Raw genomic sequence first — 26,259 nt, 5'->3', positions numbered from 1 at the left:
AGTGGGCCATACGTGGGATTTTGTGAAACGTTTGAAAAAGTTACCCTGTATGGAAATGAAAATCTTAAATTTGTCAAAAAAAATGTGGGTTGCAACTTTAAGTTTAAATTCAACTTTTTTACATCAAAGATGTGATTGGAAATGGCTGGACATACATATCTTTCACCCGGGGGGGGGGGTACTACCCTTGTCGACCGACGGGGGTGCTCCGCTGAGGTTCGAAAAATGGACCCTACGTGGGACTCGAAATTTGCGAAAAATGTGACCCTGAATGGGACTGAAATTCCAAAATGTTCTCAAATTTTCTACTTTTTCTCCAAATTTTGGTGTTTTTGCGACCCTACCTGGGACTCGTGGATGTTAAAAAAGGTACCCTGACCAGCGGAACATCCCCGTAACCCATCTTGCCCTAGTACACCCACCCCGGGATCTTTCATTTTTGGAAGCTCTGCATTACATTTTATTTTCGATATTTAGCTTTTCATTGTTATACAACTTTTCTGCATCAACAATGTGTTTGGACATGACTGGATACATATCATTTTGGAATATCTGGAATATGGAATATCTGCAGATTTTTTTATTTTACTTGCACTTTTATTTTCCAACGCAGATGTTTATCGTTTTCGAGGGCTACACACCCATCTCTCACTGGGACCATAAAGCCACAAAAAGCTTTTTGTGAGTGAAAAAAAATTAGCCCATTAGGGCCAAGAAGAAGGTAGCGTGCAATCAGTAAAAATTTGTTTGAGCAAGCAAGATTTAAGTGGTAACAAGCAACAATGCTGAATGGACCTACCTGATGATGAAAGCTAGATAATAAGGCAATAAGGAGAAAAATTAAAACAATCAGTCAGACGATATACCGTTTTGCGAAAATGCATAAAACATTAAATTTTATCATTGATTGTTGATGGGGGAAGAGGGAAGGAGAGTAAAATCAATTTTATTGAAAGTTGTAACATACTTGATGGTTGGCGTTGCTATTAATAATGTTTTTGAATGAAAAAACAACCAATTATAAGGAAAAAGTCCAATGAAAATCTAGAACAACGGCGATTTCCAGCACATTTCAGGCATTTTCCGCCGGAAAAATTTTTTCTCAAAAATCGGACTCGGCCATGTTTTGAGCATCGTTAATACGCATCTTTAAGCAAAAAATCAGAAAAATCGAATGATAAAATCTCGAGAAAATGCCGAAAAACCAGCTTTTCCGGCATATTTCCGGCATTTTCGGCCGGAAATTATTTTTTTTCAAAAATCGGGCTCCGTCACAATATAGGTATTGACATTTTGCATCAGTGTGCAAAATTTCATGAAAAAATATAAAGTACAGCTCAAGAAATTCGAGAAATACAGTTTTTCCGGCGAAAATAGGCTGTTCCGGCGATTTTTAGAAAGTTCCGGCTTCAAAAATCAATTTTATTGGAAATTGAAACATGCTTGATGGTGGGCATTGCTATTAATAATGTTTTTGAATGAAAAAACAACCAATTATATGGAAAAAGTCCAATGAAAATCCAGAAAAACGGCGATTTCCGGCATATTTCCGGCATTTTCGGCCGGAAAAAAAATTTTCTTAAAAATCGGACTATGCCATGTTTTGGGCATTGTTAATACACATCTTTGAGCAAAAAATCAGAAAAAACTAATAATGAAATCTCGAGAAAATGCTGAAAAACCAGTTTTTCCGGCATATTTCCGCCATTCTCGGCCGGAAAATTTTTTTTTTCGAAAATCGGGCTCCGTCACATTTTGGGCATTGCCATTTCGCATCATTGTGCAAAAAATTAGAAAAAACTAATGAGCTGATCTCGAGAAAAGCTGGCAACAGACGAACGAACGGACGAACGAACGAACGAACGGACGAGGGTTAATTTAAAGGACTACCTCAGGTAGGTCCAAAAACTGACTTACATATTCCTTGGAGCAAGAGACCGGAATAGAGTGGCTCATGGGTTGACATCTCCTTTTGTGAGTATACTAATAAGAAAAAAAAATTTACAAGATAACTTTTTGTTTTGTCATAGAACCCAGGTAGATAACGGAAAGATGGCATTCGGAAAAAAAGATTTTTTCATAATATTTCCAAATTATTTTAGTACGTGCAGTATAGGCGCCAAAACACCGCTTCTCAAAATTATGGCGGCCACGCAGAAAAATTTCCTTAAATCCTATTAGCTTTCAATGTATCTGAAATTTCAATACTTACCCCCTCCCCTGGAAAGACGGATAGCTTACTGAAATTTAATAGGATAAACCCCAATTAGTCAGATCAGTTGGAAAGCTCTTAGTCTTTACTGCATTGAAGAGGTGAAATGAGGTGGAATGACATCCGTAAATACCTTATCGGCCAAAACTTACTTGGCCTTAATTTTAGTCGGCCTTTATTAGGCGGCCTTAATTTTAGTCACCTCGTCAAAATTTGGTCACCATAAAGGGCCGACTAATAATTAAGACCGACTAAAAATTTGGGCCAATTTCTAAATTTACAAGCAGATGGAAAATAAGGAAAGCTTAATTGTGAACTTTTAATTTGGCCCAAATTTTTAGTCGGTCCTAATTTTAGTCACCAAGTCAAAATTTAGTCACTTAGGGCCGACTAAGTTTTGACCGATAAGGTACACGAATTTTAGATTGTCATATTCGTTTGGGCGGATCGTATGAACAATACGGCTAAAAATATTCATTATGTGAAAAACGTGGTGGCAGTAGTTAAATACCGTATAACTTCGAATAAACACCCAGGGCATTAGTTTTTCAACATTTAAGAGGTTTATTCGAGATAATACGGTATTTTATAGTTAACTCAAACTAAGGGAAAACTATTTAGGGCCAAAATATAAAGTTTGTTCTTTCAGCCCGTCTCCTTCTCCTATCTTCAATTTGAAAAGGGAATCTAATTTCAAGGAAATATTTTTTGAATATTTCTCTATTCAAAAAAGAATTGGATATTCCATTACATATTTAAAAAATATACACAAAAACTTTTAATCTGGAAATAACATTAAACATATTACTTATACTTTAAGCTAAAAATGTGAATTTTTGATTGAAAATATTCGACAGTTAAAAGGTTTATTCTAAAGGAAATGGATGAGACATTTTTTGAAATTATCAGCCTAAAATTTCATACCAAAGAGAACAAACTATATAAAAACATAAGGTTGCGACGGCCAAATTGTTAAGGACAAGTTGAGAACATTTAAAGGCTTTATGGACACTCGATTTCTTAGGAAAATGGGTAAATATGGTCAAAAATTCCACAAGCATCCAGCGACGACCTTTTTTTGAATATCTGCTGTTCACGTATATTCAACCTAGAAAATTTGATCTGCTGTTCTTGGGTCTGTTCCCTGTCTCACTGTCTCAAAAAATTGATCTGCTGTTCTTAGGTTTATGCCCCTGTATCACTGTCTCCTGTCTCAATAAATTGATCTGCTGTTCATCATGGGCTTGTTCATATGATCTGCTGTTCTTCAAAAATATCCCGACAGTTCGTACCCTGTCTACGGTGGCCGAGGAGTGACAAACAAAATAAAAAAATAAAAACGAAATCAAAAAAAATCAAAAAAACAAAATAAAATAAGAAAAACGATAAAAAAAATAAAAAAAGAAAATAAAAAAATAAAAACAAAATAAAAAAAGAAAAACAAGAAAAATAAAACAAAAAAAGGAATCAAATTCGCCCAAGGAATAGAGACGAAGAGGGAGAAAAAGATGAGCAATCTCTCATAACGAGATACGTTAACAATGGCCATACATGCAAGGCAATCTTGTTGCCATCTTGTTTCTAGAATAAACATAAACACTAGATCGCCACTTTCGGCTTCTTCGAGGAACACGTAGGCGCGCATGCGTAAAATAACTTTTTAATTTTTGCTTTGTCTTTTTTATTTTGTTTGTTTTTTCTTTCTTTATTTTCTTTTCTCCTTTTTTATTATTTTTTATTTTTTTATTTTGTTTTCTCTTTTTATTTTCTTTTTCTTTTTTTATTTTATTTTCTCCTTTTTTATTTTTATTTAGCTTTCTCCTTTTTTAATTTTGTTTTTCTTTTTTTATTTTGTTTGTCCCTCCTCGGCCACCGTACCTGTCTCATGAAAATAACAAAACGAAACAGCAGATGGGTAAAATATTCATTATAAAGTTATTGCCTAGAAAAACCTAAATTGAACCTGCTGTTCACCGATGACGTCATTACCTAGAAAATGCTATCTGCTGGTCACTGATGACGATATGTTTTTAACCTTCAACCAGAAAGGCTGTCGAAAATTTGCGTCCACAACATCAAATTATATAACTAAGAAAAAGTTATAACTTCGAAATTTCCAAGTTAAAATTCTTATATTACTTCGAGCTTCGTGCCTTTTGGCAATCATCAGACGTAGAAAAATCGAGCATCAAATGCTAGTTGTTATCGATTCAAGCATTGCGAATTGCGAAATTGGAATCGATTTATGTTAAATTATAAATCCGGCGTTTGTGTAACGAATGGCGGGCGTTCTGGATGGGAAATAAGTGGCTTCATTTCCCATCCAGAAGTCTCGAATTAATGATTTTTTCTTACATTAAAGGTTTCCCATATTAACAACAGCAGGTTAGTCGGGAAGAGAAATTTGGCAGAGACTTAAAGAATCAAGAATCTACGTATTTTCTTTAACAGCTAGTGCAGTGTGGTTAACGGCTTGATTTATAAAGCTATTAAACGAAAAGTAGATCATGCTTTACACGCTTTTTATCATAAGAGTATCATTAATTTTTGAAGCTTTCGGATGTTCTTAACTTTCTGAGTTTTAAGCTCTAAAATTCTCTTAAAATGTTCTTATTTTAACCATTTTGTGAGTATTTCTGTCCGTTTTCCAAAGAAATCTTGTGTCTTAAAGTCCGCTAAGCCTTAAAATGTTCTGAGCTTAATCTTAATATTTCGGCTATCGAGGCCTTGTGTTCTTATATAGTTTGTTTTTATAAGAAACGTGTAATTCCTTTAATGAATGATTTAATTTTAATTAACGGTTGGTATCCTTTATAGAGCAATCAATTAAACTGCATTTTCTTAATGATGGTATTAATCTTGGATTCTTTTAAAAAACCTTTTTAACCGACCGGCTAAGACTAAGAAGCAATACAGTTGAACCGCTAAAGTTTTAAGGATTTGAACTTTCAATAAGGGATCTGATTTCTAAGGTATTATATGATGTTTTGCTGAATTTAAGACAGTTTGATGGGTATTTTGAATTGATTAATGAGTGCAAGGTTCGTAATTTTCCTCAATCAATAAATTCATGGTCATTAAGTTAACGATTATTGGACCATTATAATTAATTGTTCTGCACTCATTTGAAGGAGAATCTTTTGAATATTTTTTATTGTATTGGTTGATGACTGTTCCAAGTCTTGTGGTGAATGAAACGACTTTTTGTGTTATTTATTTCAGTTTTAGTTGATTCAGGTGATATGGTAAGTCATGTGAGTAAATGTAGTCCTGGAAATTCACCACAATAACTTTACTATGATTTAATATGATTGTTTTGCTTATCATTTCTTAAGAAATTCATGATAGGCAGACCATGTTCAGACCATTGAGTTTCAAGCCCGAAGGGCTAGAGGTCAATCTCTAACCTTTCTCAGGCAAGAAAAATTGAAGCCTTAAAATATGCGCCGTATTTTTGATGACGGATTGAATCTAGCAATTCCTTTGTTTTCGAGTGATATATTTTTCGAAATTAAGCGGTAAATTTTAGTTTCAATCTGTCATTTGTGTAAAAACCAGGCGGGTCGCTCAAGGCCGCGCAACTTTGGTAGGATTTGTTGGCTTCAAATCCTACCAAAGAGATTGACCTCTAGCCCTTCGGGCTTGAAACTCAATGGTTCAGACGTTACGTTTTCGTATCGTTCCGGTATGGTTTGCGTTACGGATCGAAAGTGTTCCTGTTGGTTCCGGAACGTTTCGGAGCAAGAAAACGGAGCAGTTCCGTTCCGATGAAAATAGTGGATCGAAACACTTTGTAACTTCTCCTTTTTTGACGTTTGGAATTTTGACGTTCACACTTGTTTTGGAACAGTTTCATTTTGAAACGATTTGAAACTATAACGTCTGAACATGGTCTGATTGGTTGAAAGTGACGTATTGACTGATTTTACGTCACTTACAACAAATCAGCTGTTGGGTCCGTGATGTAATGTCAGTAGACATTGCAATGGCGAATATGGCGAATATGGCGAATACTAGACTGGAATCGTTTATAATACGTGTAATACAGTAGTATAGGCGTTATATGATAATACGATAATGGTTACGGGATAATATTAGTTTGTATAAAATTTGACTAAAATTTGTTCCCTCCATTACTTTTTGTTTTATTTCTACTATATCTGAATTAGTCGTCTAGCTTGCTAGACTAGGCGAATACCTCTCAATTTCAATTAATAATTTACCATTGGAAATAGTTACCAGCTGATATATTTCAACTTTTGCAAACAGTCAGTCAGCTATGAAAAATTTGTACCAGAATTGATGAAAGCTCTAATGTTTTCAATCTAATTTTGTCTGTAATTATTATATTCCTCGCTTAAGTGTATTTTCTTAGTAAAATTCAGGTATTTTGCGCTGAAATTGAGGAGGCTCGTTAATATAAGAATTTGAATAGAATATCTTACACGCTTTTTCTTTGATAAGAATACACTTTATAAGAATGTCCATGATGAAAATAGCCAAAAAATTTAGAGTATCGTAAGAATATTGTCATTATGAAAATTTTTACATATACTTTTCGATTATTTTGAGACTATAAATGGTAAAATCTAAAAATTAACCTTAAGAATATCTTAAGAATATAATATGACGATATCGATCAAAAAGTTAAGAATATCCATGATGAAATGGATTTACACCATTCTTATGAAAACAGCGTGTACTGTACTGATAAAAAGTTCTAAAACTTTGGTAATGTGTTAAATTCAAGGCGAGGCCTGTAGGAGTCTTACTCTACACTAATTAACGAACTTGAAACATTTCGAATGTATCGCCTTCTGAATGTTAATCAATTTCTGGGAAACTTTAAAACAATGAAAACGGGAAATAAGCTGTAAAATATTGAATACTGTATTTTTAGTTCGTAAAAATCAAAGTCAAAACAATTTTAAAACTTCCTCTTCCGTCTGTGTGTAAAGATCTTATCTTATTTAAACAGACTAGAGGGGGATTTACTCCTTGCAAATAGTTAGAAAGATGTCACCAAATATAAGTCTGTTTTATTTACACACAATTTGTACTATACATGCGGTATACACAGGGGCCTATACATGCAGTAGATCATATCTTCTCTTTTAGCCTCAGCAGTGGGAAAATTGGAACGAATCCAACTTCCTTTCTCAATTTTTTCCTCTTTATCTTGTAAATTTAAAAATATTTTCTTTTTCAATCCCAGCAGATGCATACAAAACCAATTGAGAAACGCGATAGATCATTTTCATTGTACAACCACTTGGCATTATCAAATGCATTCGGAAAACCCATTTGATCACAATTCTTAGATTGACAGGGTTTTTGTCGATGAGGTGGTTACGAATATTGTTTTTGATCATGTAAAGCAGGCTTAACAACTTATGCTGACGAAGAAGAATTAAAGAAAATATTTTTTTAAATTTGTGCTTGTCCGGTGATGGTGATGCGCAGGAGGCGTCGAGAAAGTCAATTTTGTTTTAAAATGAGGGGGGGGGGGTGGAAGTGGAAAACGTTTAGAATATCTTGGAATTTATCCGTCCAATTCAGGGTCACTTTTTTTCGCAAATTTCTGCAACATTTTTCAAGACGAGTCCCACGTAGGGTCCATTTACACCACAATCGATCGGCAAGGGTGGTCTAGTATCCCCCAGGTAAAATGCTGTGTAGGCTGTGTTTAAATGACGTCTTTAAATGCCCTTTAATTCAACCAATAATTGAATCCAGGTCAAAAACTGTGTTTTTTCATACACTATTGATGTCTGTCTCCCCCGTCATATTGTTTACATAACCAATAGTCTTGTTGTTACAAGAATTTTACTAAGCTGAACATCCTATTAAAATTGAAGGGTAAATCACTGTACAATTTTTTCATATCATAACTTTATCTCACCTACATTTTATCAACAAACGTGTAATAGTTATATTGATTTGGTTTGAGAAGGCTATTTTTTGAGATACTGCGATAATATTTGGAAGCTATCTATACAGTTTTTGATACAAGAGCGTGAGATATGGTGTGCACCCTATAGTGATGGGGGCGTTCCTGGCGGAGGTCGTCAACATCGAAATACCGTCACTTTTTTCTAATATTACCGTCAACACCGACAGCAAAAAGTCCCTACTTGTCTCCACATGGCAAGTTTAACATCGTAACACCGATAGTCTAGCAAGCTAGACGACTAATTTATACATCATAGTAGAAATAAAGCAAAAAGTAATAATGAATGGAACAATTTTAGTCTATAGTTTTAGTTTATACAAACTAAATCCCGTATTATTATTATTAGTATTGGTATTATTAGTATTACATGCATTATAAACGACTCCAGTCTATAACACCTACCGCTATTTCTGTAACAGCATAAACCCGTATGCCTCCTGATATTTACGTTAAAAGGTTGTGAAGCAGTAGTGGTTGAACACTAATTGGATTGAGATGTCGTGCTTTAGCTGAAAAGTGTGCCGAGGTTAGGTAGGAAATCCTGCCTAGTTCAAGTAACATTATGCACTTGACGAATAAGAGACTTCGCAATTTTCGAAAACAATATCAGCAATATTTTTTTGCTTGGAAGAGATTAAAGCACGACATCTAGCCCTTTGGGCTTTACAGAAATCTTTGGGTGATACACTGGGTTTTCGAATGTAAAGGATATTGCCAAAGACTGTTGACGTTGGGTGGTGGACTTAAAGCAGTTAGAATAAAAAACCCAGACGGCAAACAACGTCAAGACAACGTCCATGTGACATTCAAAACGTCCAAATAACGTTATTTGAACGTTAAAACAACGTTGTGTGCCAGTTGGGAAGACACTTGTTACGTATACGAGATGAGAGTGCAGGAGAGAGACCATGCGAGATAGTAATACCTGCGACTGCAGTAGTTGGAGGCTAGGTGACACCTCCTTGTGCACCGTAGCAGATGCTCTACCACTGAGCTACGGCCGCATGTGAGATAAAGGCTTTATGAAACTAGCTTACTTAGAAGTTTAAGTAAAATATCTAAGGAAAAACTACTCAGAATCGGAATTGGTAGGCTTTGGCTTTGTTTTGAAAAGAAACAGATTCTAGTAGCAGAAATGATAAGAGTATTAACTCGTATTTTCAGGACGTGCTGTATTTACTTTTAACAGGCAAACGTTAAACAAAGAGACCTTTTTATAGTTTTAAAGGTAGTTTCCAAAAGTTTTTTAAGGTTGTATATATAGTAAGTGAAACAGTTATAAAGGTATAAAAGATATATAGTTGATATATAGTTCTAAATAAATGTCGCTTTTAGAGAAGTTTGTACTAGATTGATAAAGTAAAGAATATTTTTCAACCTGTAAAAGATATACATAGAGGAAAATTGAGAAGGGAAAGTTGTAAAAAGTATATTTAAAGAAGTATGAAGTGAAAAGCTGAAACCAAAATAAAATGAAAAAAGAAGAAGAAGAAGAAGAAAAGAAACTTGAGAAAATTTTATCTATCCATATATCACTTCCTCCAAGAAGTAAAAAGAAACACCGACCTGATATGTTATCAAAAAATAATATGAGGTTGTATTGCATCCAAGTAATGTCTGATTTATTTTTAATTCATTTTAGAGAAAGAATAAAAAAAAATCTTGCCAAAGAAATTCATTGCCTGCATCCACAGGTTTAAAAATTCTTTCATCGGCTTATCCAAGAAAGGAAAAACTAAGAACATTTAGCAATATTTAAAAGTTTGAGTTGGTTACATTTCACTGAAACTGATTCGGTCGATTGTCTTTTTGATTTATTGGATTATTATTTAGCTGACTTTTTGGTCGACAACAGTAATTATATCTACAATGAGATGGAACGCCTTGGTAGTAGCACCAACATCACACACTTAATAAATACAATCAACACTACAGCCATCACTGCATTCGCCAACCACTCTAAAAACAATACTTTTCAAAAACGAGGACCAAAACCCTTTGATCCAACACCAGGAAATATCACAGAACTTGTTGTTCTTGCTGTCTTATGTGTTTTGATACTTCTTGGCAATGCTCTGGTAATATTAGCGTTCATTAAAGGACCGAGAAGCATAAGAACATATACCAATTATTTCGTTGTCAATTTGGCGATCTGTGATTTTATGGTGGGATGTTTGTCAGTACCTTATTGGATGTGCGTTAGATTACGTAAGTAGTTTATTGTTTAGTACACCCCCTTTCTCACAGAACCACTGGGACCCCTTCCCACTGGAAAAATTGGCCAAAATATTGTCCCGGTGGAAAATCATCCGGTAATTTTTGTCCCCACTGAAGATAATCAAATAAACCAAACCTTATTGCACAAAATATTTGGTATTCCTCCCATATCCACTGAATTTTGACTTGAAAACAAAAAAATTGAAATCCCCAGTCATAAAAGATATGGGAATATCAATCCCCATCGAGTTTCAGTTCGTTATTTGTATTCCCACTGGAAAATTCTACCGGGTCTGTGAGAAGCGGGTGTTTTAGTTTTATCATTACACTCTTTTTTTTTTAAGAACAATAAGGCTAAAAGATAGTAAGAACAGGCTGAGTCAGGAATGGCAGAATTTTAAGCAAACTAGGGGTCAATTATTAAAATTAGGGTATTGAACCTAAAATATCTCAATTGGCCTTCGAAATAAGAACATGATAAGAATGATTTTAGGCTCAAAGTCTCAAAGTGCCAAAGATCAAGAACAGTCGAGCCTCATCGAAAATTTACCGGCTCTTGAAAAAGTTCGATCAATCATCGAAACACTACATTTTTTAAAAAGAATACACTTTATAATGTCCATGATGAAAATGGCCAAAAAATTAAGAATATGGTAAGAATATCACCATCATGGAATTTAGCAACTGAACCTAAGAATGCCATTTTTAATGCATTTTAACTAGTAGATTGCCAATTTCGATCTTAACCTAAGAATACCGTAATAATATTTTTGGATGATTTTCGCCAAAAAGTTAAGAATATCCATGATGAAATGAAAAAACACCATTCTTATAAAAAAAGGCGCGTATCATATGAGGAGAAGATTCAATACGTGTCCCCTTGTACCAGAAAACTTCTTTTCAGTGCAGAATGATCTTAACGTAAAGCTCCGTATTCAATGTGAAGATTAAATGTTTTTGTTATCTAAATGATTCCTTGTAGAGCATTATAGGTGTAACACTGAGGCTTAAAAACCTAGGCACTGGACAAAGGGGTAATTAATTGCCCCCTTTATTACTTCAAAATGTGAAATTCAACTTCTGCATAATTTACATAAGCCCCCATTGAAACCGGAAATATTTCAAGTTGACGTACTCTGTTTTGACAAAGATATCATTTATCAATGATGTACTTTTATAAAGCAGTACAGTAGAAAAGGAGGCTTGTTTTTCAAATATTTCTGTTCAGACTGTTGTCTGCTGATTTTATAGATTCTCATATGATTGTCAGTAAACAGATTCGTGGATTATAGTTGTTATATATAACTGAATTAATCCATTTAAATAACCGTACTCATCACGTATAGCAGGCACGATGGAAGCTTTTCATATCTTTTATACTTAAGCGAATTTATAGCGATTTTACCGACGAAGAGAAAAAATATCGGGTTTTTTACCTGCCGTACCTGTTGCATCGTACACGTATAGAACTTGAGTACAAAATTGACTAAAAATTAAAACTTTTGAACTAGCTAGAACTAGGTAACCCTGTCGAATAATGTACTCTTTTGCGACAATTAAATTCTTGAAGCCTTTGGATATTCTTATAACTTTTCGAGTTTTAAACCTGAAAAATGTTCTTATTTTTGTACAATTTCCTAACGAATTGACTGTTTTAGAGTTCGTTAGTTTCAAATTTGACCCTATCTTACAACGTTTTGTGGTTTTGGAAAACTATTTTTAACATCTCCTAATTGATTGGAAATGATAGGATAATTTCATGGTCCATATTTAGAACGCTATGAGCCTATGAAATCGTAACATCATGAATGTTTTAAATAACAACAAACGATTTGTTGGTAAAATCACTCAAATATTTGTAGTGATAATGAGATTCTGTAAGAGAGTTTTCATGGCCTTTTGCACTGACATCTTCCTTGTATACCAAGTAAATTTGAAATCAGCCTGAATTCCAAACTTCTTGCGGCTAAAAACTGTCTGAAGTCCTGGGTTTTTTTTTTTTATATCTGTGCTTTCCAGCCAAAATGTTGGTGGGATATGACTGTCCAACGATCCTTAGGGATCTAGATGGCTCCTAGCATCCCTTATGATATGTTTTTTTATAAGGGATGCAAATCACTCGCCCTTAGCGAGCTTTGTTAAGCAAGCTTGTTAATCCAATTTTGAAGTTCTTTTGCTAAGGAAAGGCGAGCCTGATACGTAATCCTTATAACAAAAACTATTTCAGGGATGTATGCAGCCTAGAGATACCCAGACAGTTGTGTTTAACATACAAATACTTTTCATCTTTTTCAGAGGTGGTCGGTCCCGAAATATCACATTACTTTATTTCATTGGACGTACTATTCGGCACCGCATCAATATTATCTCTGGTCGCGATCAGTATCGAACGTATGGCCGCAGTGCGCCACCCAACACATCACTACAATATGTCAAGTCGTCCTGTATTCGCTGCAATCTTCTTGACCTGGTTTATTGGGTTCATTCTTTTCGGAATCAAGATCTGGATCGGGTTAACAAGAATGGAAGAATATACAATTAGTATTTTCATAGTTTCGTTCGCTTTACCGTTAGCGATTATCGTGTTCTCGTATATCGTTTTGTTCAAGAGTGCGTATAGTTTACAACGAGCTGATAATCAAACGAGGGCTCAAAGTATACACCGTGATATGCAAATAGCAAAGACGATATCGATTATTGTTGGGCTGTTCGTTTTATGTTGGGCACCTTTCTTTGGAATGAATCTACTGTTTATAGTTTGTATGCGATGTTTGAGTATTCAAGATTTTGTTTTGTTAGTGAGTATCGCAAAAGTTATGCATTATAGTAACTCCATGATGAATTTTTTCGTATACGCCGTTCGTAGTCCTGAATTCAAACGAACTTTCAAAGTTCTGTTATCTTTCGAATGCACTACAGACAATCTACGACATAAAATTCGAACGGTATCAGGTTTGACTCGTTTAAGAGGAGCTTCTATTCTGTTGAAACGTAACAATAATAACGCAGAGTCATGCGCAGATATGGAAAAATCGCCAAGTATGAACAACCATGGACGAAATGAAGAAAAACCAGCACTAGAAGCCAATGAGAAATCATTTTTAATGGTTCCTAAGGCGAACGGAAAATCAGCATCGACAGATTCTACAGGACTCTCATCCAGCGCAAACAGCGACACCATGTTAACAGATTTACATGATTCTTCTTATACATATCCGTATCCATGACAACGGGACATTTTTTGGGCGATTTTGGGACATTTTTTTAAAAAGAGAACAAATTTGAATATACATTTTTACAGTTTTTTAACAGTTAAATATCAATCGATAGGGAAATTTAAAGATAACAATTGTCATAAATTCACTCGATTCTTGACTGTAATCTTAATACCAGAATATCAACTACAAGTTTAAAGTGGCAATTTTAGGGTATTTTTGTCCGAGAAAAAGGATTACGTAATCTTTGGCTTCGAGTGGAATCTCGAGCAAAACTAAGTCTTAAATCTTGCGCTGCATTTCAAATGAGGGATTGAATCAAGCGTTTTCTTTTTCGTTTTCATTTGGACATATTTATTTTTGATTTCTGGTGAAAGATTTTACTATCAATCCTGAGTTTGAGTGAAAACCAAGGGATGAAAAATAAGTCACTTCCTTTCCCTTTCAAGTGTTTCATCTCTTGCCCCTTTAAGACTTTAAATTCAATGAGTAAATTCTTTCACTAAGCTAAGTTTCTAGCCTTCTTCTAGCGTTTAAATTCGTTCTAAAACACAAAAAAATTGAAAACGAAAAAAAGATCCAGGGATACACCTCGTTTGGCGGTCTTAACCATAAACAGTGAATAAACAGACCGCACCTGGGATTCTCGCTCAACCAAATAAGACCTTTTTTGAAAAGACTTAGATTATAACATTGACTTAAGGGGGAGCCAAGCAATATGACCCATGTCCCTTTTTAGAGACCCTTGAAGTTGATCGAAAGAATCCTCTTTCTTGTTTGGGTGTATACAGGTGTATACGTACTGTACATCACAAAAATTATTTTAGAATTCGATGAGCAACAATGGAAAGATAACAATCTTATTTCATCGTTCGAAAGATCGAATCATTGGCCAAAAGAATGAATAAAGCTCGTTTTTACAAGAGCAATTAAATTTTGGCTGAGCCTGAAATTTCTATTGTCTAAACAATGAAACTATTGTTTTGAGGTCCTACATTTGAGGCTTGCGTTCTTATAAATAAAAGAGCGTGAAGTCGACTGAATTAACTCTTCCTCCGTTGTAAGAGATGTATAAAATAAATTTCAATCTCGTACCAAAAGCCACTTTTGGATTGTTCTGATTGGCGTGATATAATCCCTTTGGTGAGCGCCATCGACGTCATGATAAAGAGAGGTAAGGAACTGAGTTTGAGTTTGTCAAAAATTTCACTTACTTTCATTATCGATGGTGGTGTGGGTTCCATTACTCCTTCCTTCCTTATTCACGTATCAATAATACCAATCTTTCTGTAACATAGAATTGAAATAAAAAGTTTTAGATTTGACTTTTGAAAATATTCTCTAAGTACATACTCGGACCGAACATTTTAAAGTCAGCTCGACCTTCTCTGTACCTCTTAATTAAGATTCGCAAGAAATTTCTCATAGCTACTGTTTGATAAGGGCTAGGAATTTTGAGACAGAAATTATCTTAAAGCTGCTGTTGAATGTTCTTTTGTTTCCAAATCGAACAGCCTATTCATTATCCAGTTTCTTGACAACGAAAGAAGAAGGTTGTTGCCATTGAGTTTAAAGCCCGAAGGGCTAGAGAGAATCTTTAACCTTTCTCAGGCAAGAAAAAGGGAAGCCTTAAAAAATGCGCCGTATTTTTGACGACAGATTGAATCTAGCAATTCCTTTGTTTACGATTGATATATTTTTTTCTAAATTTAGCGGTAAATTTTAGTTTCAATCTGTCATTTGTGTAAAAACCAGGCGAGCCGCTCAAGGCCGCGTAACTTTGGTAGGATTTGTTGGCTTCAAATCCTACCAAAGAGATCGACTTATAGCCTTCGGCTTCTACTTCATTGGTTTTTGCTTTTATATTTTCAAGTTTCGAATCTTCACAACAATGGCGGGATAATATTCAATGTACTTAAAACTCTCAGTGATTTGAACATCTATAATTCTAACAAAATCTCAGTCACCTAGGCATTAATTACCACAGCAAAATTTTGAAAAAGAGATAAACATTGTTCGGGACGTAAAAAGTTTATTCAATTTATTGTAGAACTAACTAGAGGAAAATTCTAAATATATATAAAAAATAAATAATAACATTTCCGCGTCAAATCAGTTTTGACGCGAGTTAACAAATTTAAAACATAACTGACTTGATTGTAATGTCAATAGCCGTAATATTAATGTCAAAATTCCTTCAAGCCATGTCCAAGAGTTTCTGGCAAAGGACATAGTCCAAAGGCTCCAACGATGCTCCAGGCACTCATTAAAACAATAACAAAAGTCGTATTTGTGTAAATTAAATGTTGAAACAATACAGGTGACAATATGCTGCAGATTTTCCATACTGAGGCAGCTATACCTGTAGAAGTCATTCGAACATTCGTTGGGAATAATTCCGCCGCGTACAACACTATAAAACAAGTAGCTGAAAGTGACATACCAGATGATAGAAACAACAAGAAGTAATTGATAGCGTTAGGTAAGCATATTAACTGACTGATATAGCAAACAGCTAATAAGCCAGTTGTAGTGTTTAGTAATATTTTACGCCCAATTTTCTCTGCCATAAAATAACCGATAAATGCGCCAGGCAGATAACCAAGGTTAATGAAAAATGAACGTAAGATCTCCCCATTAGTAAGAGGAACACATTTTGGGGAAATTGTCTTGTTTACCATCAACGTACACGAACTTGCATGCTGAAGTTTATATTCAATGAAAAACGGTAAACCGTAAAAACTTAAAAACATGGGTACACCGAAAAACGAAAGCCCGAAAATCTTAATCCAGTGTTTTGATAGGACTTGGATATAGCCCGAATCCTGTGTTTTGCCAGGTGCATTAGAGTTCATATTTAATAAATCCATGTCTTTTGTTAAAGCAGTTTTGGTAGTTTTACAGGCATCTTTTATCACTTCAAGAGCTTCTGAAGTGCGCCCTTGAGCTTGTAAAAATCGTATCGACTCAGGAAGATAAGCAATCATGAAATAAAGTAAAATTATGGTTGGTGATATCACTGCTAGAGTGTAGATTCTCCATCCATAATTGTTCAAAGTCCAATAAGAGAAACCAATCGAAAATAAACTACCAAAGGTGTAGACGAAATTGTACCAAAACACAGCTTTACCGTGATCCGTGCTTTTCGTGAACTCCGTGTTATATATCACGGTTAAGAGGAAGGACCCAGCGAATCCAGCACCAACAAAGAATCGCAATAAAAGATAAATATGAAAAGATTGACTAGCCGCTGATATAAGGACAAAATATAACATCGAGCCTGTGGACGCAATTAACGTGTTTTTACGTCCATAAATGTCAGCAATTCGGCCCCAATACCACGAACCAAAGGCTTCGCCAGCATAAAAAGCAATTGAAATAGATGTCACTTCAAATGTCGTTAAACCCCATTCACATTGCAAGTCCGGAGCAACCAATGCGTTTATAAATAGAACAGTTCCAGAGGAGATAGCTGTTAAGGTGGCCAAGAACACAATCTTTATTGAAAACCAATTGTTCGATGACAAGTCCTCTATGAAACTTCTCATGATTTCCTTTACAACCACCAAACCTCACAACTCAATATTATTCTCGATCTTTCTATATTTTGTCCAAAAACTTCATATCTCAATAAAAAAAATCATATATAAGCTGCAAATCTCTTATCTTAAATAACACAGCGCAAAGAGAAAATAAATTAATGTAAATGCACTTTTCTTATTAAGACACGTTGGCATGAAAACCCATAATTTCAGAAAAGTCGGAAAAGCAATTATAAATGTCTTGCATCTCTTTTGATTTTTTTTGTAAGAACAAGTTGATAGGATTTACACAACACATAGAGCTTTTCGCCTTTCCGTCCGCCTTCTTGAATTGTATGCAAAAATACAGGAACGAAAATGCCGTGGTTGGATTTAGTTGGAATGTATGCAAAACATATGCAAGTTTACACAAAGATTAAAAAGACAACAAAGCATCTTATAAATAAATATTATAATCATTAGAACAATAAAAGATGGAATTTCTTAATCCAAAAGGAAATATTTACAGAACAACAAAAGCCTTTTAGGAATTTGTTCTTAAAGACATTGCATATTCTGTTTTCATGCCATTAAAAGATTCCACAAAGACGGAGTACACACATCAAACTTTCAAAACACGCAAACTGAAAGCAGTAATTATGACGTCACACTTTATCAATGTTTTGATTTGATCATTTGGCGGCTCTATTCCCAGGAGAATAATTTGCCGTCAGCCGAATAAGGATTGTTTTTTACCTTCGCGGGTGATTTTTCAGTTTGAGTTTATGTCTAATGTTATGGTCTTTTGAAATGCTTGTTCTAAGAGATGAGTGAATATAATTGTTTTTAGTTTTCAAGAGAAGCAAATTTAATCTTTCTTCTACAAGATTACACTTTAATATAATGCCAATTATGCATGTAAGTTTTTATTTAATACTTTCTTTTTGCATATGTTTTGCATACTTTCTAAGGGAATTTCACCACGGCAATTCGGCAACCACAATTTTTGCATACAATTCAATATGGCGGATGGAAAGGCGAAAAGGTCTATTGTTTACCTCGTATTCAAACAATTGCCATGGTGATCATTTAATAGAAAGTAGTTGTAATAAAATCCGCTGGGAGTTAATCACCATGGCAATAATTTCAAAACGAGGCAAGTGATGTTCGTGATGTAATTTATGAAAAGGTCTATTCTTTTTTCGTTTTAGTCGTTGCTTTTAAAAATATGTCGTTTTTTATTAAATTTGTCGTTCTTTTTGTCTATTTTTAGTAATGCAGGATTCTTTAGATAAACCCCTCGGGATTGCAAATCTGTTATTGACGATTGTTTCTCATTTTTGATTATAGGCCATTATATCTTTCAACAAGTAGTTTTTTTGGTATTTGGATTTTAAAACATTCTTTTTCAAAATGGCGACCTCGCCAAACGCTCCTAGTCTACTTCACTGGACTCAGCGTCATCAAAAATTATCAAAAGGCAAAGTTCAGCCACAAGTAGACTCTAGTCTACTGTCATGGCGGCTCGAATATATATGATTTCTAAAAATGTTTATTAATCTCATTTTAAAAAAGTTCTCTAGCGTTTTCTTTTCGTACCTTTGCAGGGAAAAAAACTTTGAAAGTAAGGCTAGAATACCATGCCAGACACATTTGTGAAATCATAGTCCTTATAAAAACACTGGTCTGGAAGCTTATCGTTTTAACTTTTTGTTAGCTTTTCCTTTCTTAATATCAAAAGATAAAATTCGACTTGCTCAGTTTTTGATCACGTTACCAAGTACTCCTCTTGGGATTCGTTTAAGATTTAATCACATGATCAAAAAGTGAGCAAAACAAACTAATTTCTCAACACAAGTTTGAGTAAGAAACAATGGAAAGAAACAAAAGGCTTCCAGACCAGGGTTTTTTATACGGACTATGGTGAAATCTAATGTGAGAAAAACATCATTAGACAAGAAAAATCAAACAAAATACTTATAGTAACATGAAATTTTCAATTGGGAATATCTTTTCAAAACTGTTAACACAAGAGCTAAAGTAACAAGCATTAGACTTGAGTGTCTTGGTGTCACTGTGGTATGAAAATCTTGCACGTTGTGGCAAGTTGGTTTTTTTGTGGTTGAAGTTTGAAAATTTCCGGTGTCATACACAACATTAGCCTGGATATCCAAGCTCAAATTTTTTGAAAAAACAAAAATTACCTCAACATACAAAGTTCTAAAATTATAGAGCTTGGTCTCCCTAGAGAAAGAAAGTGCAAACCCATGTTTCCTAGTCAACCCAGGGCAGCAAAACAGAAATTAATAAAAAGCAGTCTTACAAGACCTAAAACTATTTACTAGTCATAGCTTTCACTAAATGCCCCCACATAAAGATCATGTCATGCACTTATAAATCTTTTTAATGCTTTAAAGATTAAAACATTAAAATATAGCCAGGAATAATTGATTTATTTATTTATTGATTGATTGGTTGATTGATTGAGGCATTTGCTTGAAAAAAAATTATATTCCATTAACAAAATACTTGAAGAATTCGCAACTTGATAATTTAAAAAAGCTTCTCAAAAATATATTTCAAAAATTATGGTATCATTAGCCTACAGGTTTTCACATCTCCTGTTTGTTTTTTTCTCCTTAGTTTCTTTCTTACAACAATATATATGTCGTGATTATTATTCACTAAATAGACCTTTTTCTGATAATGCCGCAGACATCTTAGATTGTAGGCAAAATATATAGTGGTGAATAAATCAACAAGGTAACCAATCAGAAATAGCTTGTTTTTTTCATTGGCTGCTATATTTCAACAATTCTCTATTGCAACTTTGCCTAATAAACAATAGTCAAGAGGATACTGTGTATGAAATTTATCAAAAAGTTCTACGCCATCTTAAATAGGGTGAAATAGAAACCAATCCTAGTTAAGGCCCGGCCTCCACTTGGGTACGCTGTGATTGCACTTATTCTCAAACAAAATCTTCTATTTTATTGGTCAAAAGAAAAATAAAGGAATGCCATTGTGGTCCATTCAGACGTACAGTCAAGAAAAGTTGAAATGCGTCTAAATTTTTTTTCAAGTGCATAGTACTTTTTCATGATGCAATCTTTTCTCCAAGCAGCGCAGACAATGAAGAGACGTGCCTTCAGGAAGCTAGACTTTTTGAGTTTATAGCTATATATACTTTCACTTTATGGTGTTTCTGTATGACTGTCTGTGTACCTAATCTAACCAGTGTTAAATGCCTTCGGGAAGGTCAATCCTAACTTGGAAAGCCAGAATTGGAGCTATTTCACCAAACCACTGGAGCGTAAGTTATTTAGGCTATCACAACTGCATGAAAAAGTTGAATGTGCGCATGTAGTGCAAGTGAGGTAAATCTATTTTGAAGACCAAAAGAAAAAGTTTGTTTACATCGATTGACATTCACAACATTCATTCAACCACTTTTGGATTCAACTTTACATATATGCATACATTCAACTTTTTTGTACTTTGCCGGTATCTTGTTTTACTAAGTTAAGAAGGACTTTCTCAAGTTACGACCATATGATGACATTTAAAGCTCGAGAAGCTCTATAAACAATAAAGGTAGTTATTAATAAAATAAAAGACAAAGATAAATTAGAGTTTGAACAAAAATATGTTGAAAACTTAAGCAAATTTCTTTAAAGATTCCGGAAAAAGAATTGAAATCATTGCTGAAGTGAACTTCTGACTAAATTACAGTAGTTAGTATTCAGTTTCAAAGACAAGAAACAAAATTTGACATACAAAACACTTTTTCCAGTCAATGAATCAGCTCATCATCATCATCATCATCATAACCAGTCTGCCATTTTGTTTGTTTTGATTTGCACAAGTAATATTGTAATTCGTATTATATCTGGTTATATCATACACTGTTATGATTTGCATTTATAACACTCGCTTCAGCTTTTCAAAGCTAAATCAAAACTAAAATTGTAATATATGTAATAATGGTAATAGCATATAACGTAATATGAATATGAAAATATGTATACTACCATCCCGGAAAAAAACCGAGCATTTACGGAAGAGACTAACTACGGGGATGCTTGGGCGACAATACAAACGCAACAAAATTTCGAGATTCCAGTCCAATATCTATGCGTGAAACTATGAGTGCCTCCTCGTCGCTACGCTCCTGCGGGGGCAAAAACATCCAAAGATTACACCAAAGTCCATGAACAAGTTTGCATGCATTATCATGACCAACCATGTTTTCTTGGAAAATGAACTTGCCTCTGAAATCTGTTTTCTTCTTTTTCATGTTTTCATGTAACAGAAAGCCCTATCTTCACTAGCAACTGGAGGACTATCCTATTTTTGCTTTAGAATTGCTCCGCGCTGTGTAGATTGGCCCTTACGGCTTTAGCGAAGTGAGCGCAAGCAAGCGGACTGCATTCCCTTAAAGAGATTGCAAATCGCTCTAGGGAGACCAGTCTGTAAACCAGAACATAAAAATATAAAAAACTAGACTGTGAAATAGTTTACAGCCTGGATATCCAGGCTAACACAACATATCTTTTGCATCTTTCTCACAACTTGAAACGTCATAACGACTTATAATTGGCAATTAAATAGAAGAATTTGACTCTCACAGAAAAACTTTAAGTCTCTTTTGGGAATTGGACGAGTGATTTTCGATAAAAAACGCAATTAAAATGTTTCGAAAAGCCATTTAATGAGGGAAGGAGAGTGAACAATAATATTATTACTGCGGACATAGCTAGAACATGAGAAATCAGCAAAAGTCAGGCACTTGTATTTGTATATATCCAGTGTATGATAAATCCTTGTTCATTACGCCGATTAGGGCCACACTTAACGCTGAACTTGTTTAACTTTTGTTTAAAATTTACCCTGAAATAATTAACGGTTCAAAATAACAGATAGTTTTCTTGTTCTGATTCATTTAATGGCAGTAATTACTAATTATTTAATAATTAATTTAAGTAATTAATAATCCATAATTTGACTACCCTCTGTTAACGCCCTTGTTGTTCATTTTATTTTGAAAAACCTTACAAGTTAGGCGTCTGCAGCTTCTGGTTGCAAATTCAAGCTGGAGTTAGACTAGACACCTATCGAACATCGAGTTTGGCACCACACATCAATGTTATCTCTGGTCGCGACCAGTATCGAACATATGGCCACAGTGCGCCACCCAAACACCACTACAATATGTCAAGTCGTCCTGCTACCACACCGAGTTTATATAAGGGGCTAGAGAGGAACCTTCAACCTTTCTCGAGCAAAAAAAAAGTCAAGCTTTAAGATTTGCACCGAATTTAGAATGAAAGATTGAATATAGCCCTGTCCTTGTTTTCGCGCGACATATCATTCAAATCTAGCGATGGATTTTATCTTCATTTGAAAGGCTATTAAACGCTTTTAAACAATCCACTATCAGAAGAATGCACAGCTTAATAAATAAGGTTTCTAGAAAACTCAAACCATTGCGCTCTTCACTGTGACATTTTCTTCTTTTAGAAAAAAATAATAATAACAAGCTACATGCTGAATGGACCTACCTGAAGGTTGATGTAATAAGAAAATTGAAAAATGAGAACAATAGTATGAAAATGCAGAATAATAAGAGAACAACTCGAGAAATTCATGGAATCCGGCGATTCTCGGCTGTTCTAGCGATTTTTAGAAAGTATCTATACCAAAATCAGTTTCATTGAAAATTGAACCATGCTTAATTGTGGACATTCTTATAAATGATGTTTATGTTTGAAAAAAACAAAGACATGAAACGAAAAAATCCAATGAAAATCTGCAAAAAAGGAAATTTCCGGCTTTTTTGGCCGGAAAAAACATTTTCTCAAAAATCGAACTCGGACATGTTTTGAGCAAAAAATCAGAGAAAAATAATGATGAAAATTCGAGAAAATGTCAAAAAAACCGGTTTTTCCGGCATATTCAGCATTTTCGGCCGGAAAAAAATGGTTTTTCGAAAATCGGGCTCCGTCACATTTTAGGTATTGTCAGTTTGCATCAGTGTTCAAAATTTCATAAAAAAATATAAAGTACAGCTCGAGAAATTCAAGAAATACTGTCTTTCCGGCGAAAATAGGTTGTTCCGGCGATTTTTGAATAGTTCCGGCTTCAAAAATCAATTTTATTGAAAATTGAAACATGCTTGATGGTGGCCATTGCTAATAATAATGTTTTTGAATGAAAAAACAACCAATTATAAGGAAAAAGTCAAATGAAAATCTGCAAAAACGGCAATTTCCGGTATATTTCCGGCATTTTCGGCCGGAAAATTTTTTTTTTCACAAATCGGACTCGGCAATGTTTTGGGCATTGTTAATACGCATCTTTGAGCAAAAAATCAATGATAAAATCTCGAGAAAGTTCCAAAAAAAGTTTTTCCGGCATTTTCGGCCAGAAAATCGGGCCCCGTCACAGTTTGGGAATTGCCATTTTGCATCATTGTGCAAAAAATCAGAAAAAACTAATGAGCCAATCCCGAGAAAAGCTGGTAACAGAAAAACGAACGGACGAACGAACGGACGAACGGACATGGCATGGCCCCCGGCGTGCTATTCGAATTGAGGGGGCCAAAAAAATATGTGGTTGGGCGACGAAGAAAATGTTCGACTTTTCACCCTTATTTCACCCCTCTAAACGGTATATATAAGCTTTTTAAAGTAAAAAACTTACTTTGCAAAATATGGCCCCCCTGCCCCCCCCCCCCCCCGGTGACGGGGGCCATGCATGGGTGAATTTAAAGGACCTCCACCGGGGTACCCGGAGGTAGGTCTAAAAATAATATTGAACTATGCTTATATATAGTGATTCTTATATTCGTTTTTCAGCCAAAAAAATAATAAGTCTTTCTAGAAAACTCAAACCATTGCATGGATTTATTATAGAGACTCTGGATAAACATCGAATGAAACGGTGGAGAGCGAAGTATTGTATTTCCATTGTTTCAGAAAACAATCGAAGTACAAGCTTTGTCTGCAAAGGACAACTCTCATGGCAGCTCTGATTTTGAAAAATGATTAATACTCTTATTTCTTAAATGTTCTCTAACTTATCTATTTTATCTATTTGTACTTTTGCTGGCGAAAAGTTTGTAAATAAATGCTAGTATACCAAGCGGATACATTTATGAAATCTGGTGTGAGAAAAACATCACCAGACAAGTAAAATCAAACAAAATGCTTATAATGACACGAAATTTTCAATTGGGAAAATTTTTCTTATATTTCTCCGAGAAGAGCTGAGATTGACATATAATAGACATGAGTCTCACAGCTCCACTGTGGTATGAAAATCTTTTGCTGGCACGTGGTGACACGGTGGATTATTTGAGGTTGAAGTTTAAAAATTTCTGGTGTCAATATTCAATTTCTTATACATAGCATGTCTTCGCTTCTTTCTCGCAATTTAAAACGTCATAACGACCTATAATTAGCAATTAACTGGAAGAGTTTGAATCTCAGAGGAGAACTTAAAGTCTCATTTGGGAATTGGATAAGTGTATTTTGATGATAAACGCAATTAAAATGCAATGAACAATCACTTTAATGGTGGAAGGAGGGTTAACAATACTGTCATCATGCAAAAAATCTTTTTTCACGTAGTCTTAAAAACCCTTTTATTAGCCTTTTTTAGCTGAAATTTGCCCAAAAATTTTTTAGTAAGAACATTTGATCTATACTTATAAAATAGTGATTCTTATAGCTAGAAATTCATTCTCTGAGTCGAAAAATCTGTTTCGATAATTTCTTCTCTATGATGGTGCTCTGTCTTTATGCAAAAAATCAGAAGTATTTAATGATTCGAACTCGAGGAAATCTCAAAGAACCTCATTTTTGGCATATATTGGCCCAAATTGACACCAAAATTTTTTTTTGAAAATCGGGCTGCGTCACATTCAAGGGTTTACCATTTTAATTATTTGTGAAAAATATCGAAAAAATTGAATGAGCCAATCTGGAGAAAGAAATTGCAATAAATCGATTTAGCTATCAGAATACTCCTTGTGGTAATGTCTATCATTGGTGAAAATTTCATGAAGTTTAATTAGCTAGTTCTTGAGTCAATTTTTTTGTTTTGTGACGTCATCACAAATGGCCTGAAGAACAGGTTTTTAGCCTAAATCTCAAAAAAGCTTCCGAAAAATTACCGAAAATTAGGACATGCATTAAATTACCTGAGTATGCTCCACCGCAGAGACATTCAGAGATATGTGGAAAAAAAATATGAAACACGGAATGTTGCCTAACCGTAACAAACTGAACTTCGCGTTATCTTTTCAGCCAGCGAAGAAGAATTTGGTACAGGCTAAGCGCAAAGGGAAATGTCTCTCATATGGTATGAAGTTTTGCGGGAGTTTTCTGGGTTTGTTTTAGAGGCAGTCTTAAAAAAACCGTGCACCGAAAACGAAAAAAATTTTCCTTGTAAATTAATTACCATAGTTCCCTAAAAAGTCGACTGTGGCACTAAGAGTTGATATATGTATTCATATCATATATCAAATTTGGCTAAACAATATCATACTACAAAATTTGCATATAAATATTACGAAAGCTTTTTGACCTCATAGATCAGGCCATCACGTAAACCGCTGGAGGCCTTATTATAACATTAACCATAACGGCGGTTATGAAAAAATGAGTAAATGACATTAATAAAATAGAAATGACGTTGAAAGCTTACTGGAATACTTTTGGATGTTACTTCTTCTGTGAAAGGATATATTCTTCATTGTACTTCTTAAGTTGTATGGCAAGTGAACTGTTCCAGAATCCGGTCTTCATAGAATCAAACCAACATCTGGAATACCAATCAGTATTGCTGTTATTTTTATTTTATTCAGTATGTTAATCTCTAAAGAAAAATTGGGAGAAAAGTTCTTTAGCGCTGAAGAAAAAAGAGGAGCCTTTTTAACTCGAACCTCTACAACTCGAATGTTTCCTTAATCAAAACAAGTACCTCAAGTGGATCAATTTTTCCAAAAGATCGCGAAATTTAATGCTCGCAGGTTATTTGCCAAAACCTCTGGGAAAATGAAAGAAATTAGTTAAAAAAGGGACCAATTCGCGAAAATTAAATCATTTTTGGAAAAAGTTGTCTGACGAAAATATCTAC

General features: G+C 34.5%; 2 protein-coding genes and 1 long non-coding RNA gene across 3 annotated transcripts; 1 reads left to right on the top strand and 2 right to left on the bottom strand.

The window, feature by feature from the left end:
• Positions 1-1,916: 1,916 nt before the first annotated feature.
• On the bottom strand, positions 1,917-25,994 carry LOC136814849 (uncharacterized). Its single transcript, XR_010847650.1, has 3 exons — positions 25,828-25,994; positions 14,812-14,884; positions 1,917-1,983 (listed from the first exon to the last, which is right to left on the bottom strand). It is a non-coding gene; the product is annotated as an uncharacterized lncRNA (long non-coding RNA).
• On the top strand, positions 9,802-13,750 carry LOC136814844 (histamine H2 receptor-like). Its single transcript, XM_067071272.1, has 2 exons — positions 9,802-10,373; positions 12,678-13,750. Exons 1-2 carry the CDS (start codon positions 10,040-10,042, stop codon positions 13,607-13,609), a joined length of 1,266 nt encoding a protein of 421 aa, XP_066927373.1. The 5' UTR covers positions 9,802-10,039; the 3' UTR covers positions 13,610-13,750.
• LOC136814848 (putative transporter svop-1) lies at positions 15,610-17,296 on the bottom strand. The gene has a single exon (XM_067071277.1). The coding sequence runs from the start codon at positions 17,143-17,145 to the stop codon at positions 15,784-15,786; it is 1,362 nt and encodes a 453-aa protein (XP_066927378.1). The 5' UTR covers positions 17,146-17,296; the 3' UTR covers positions 15,610-15,783.
• Positions 25,995-26,259: the final 265 nt, after the last annotated feature.

Source organism: Clytia hemisphaerica, unplaced genomic scaffold, assembly GCF_902728285.1.
Source record: "Clytia hemisphaerica strain Z4C2 unplaced genomic scaffold, Clytia hemisphaerica genome assembly, whole genome shotgun sequence".
NCBI classification, from domain to species: domain Eukaryota; kingdom Metazoa; phylum Cnidaria; class Hydrozoa; order Leptothecata; family Clytiidae; genus Clytia; species Clytia hemisphaerica.
This window is presented reverse-complemented; position numbering and strand designations above follow the sequence as displayed.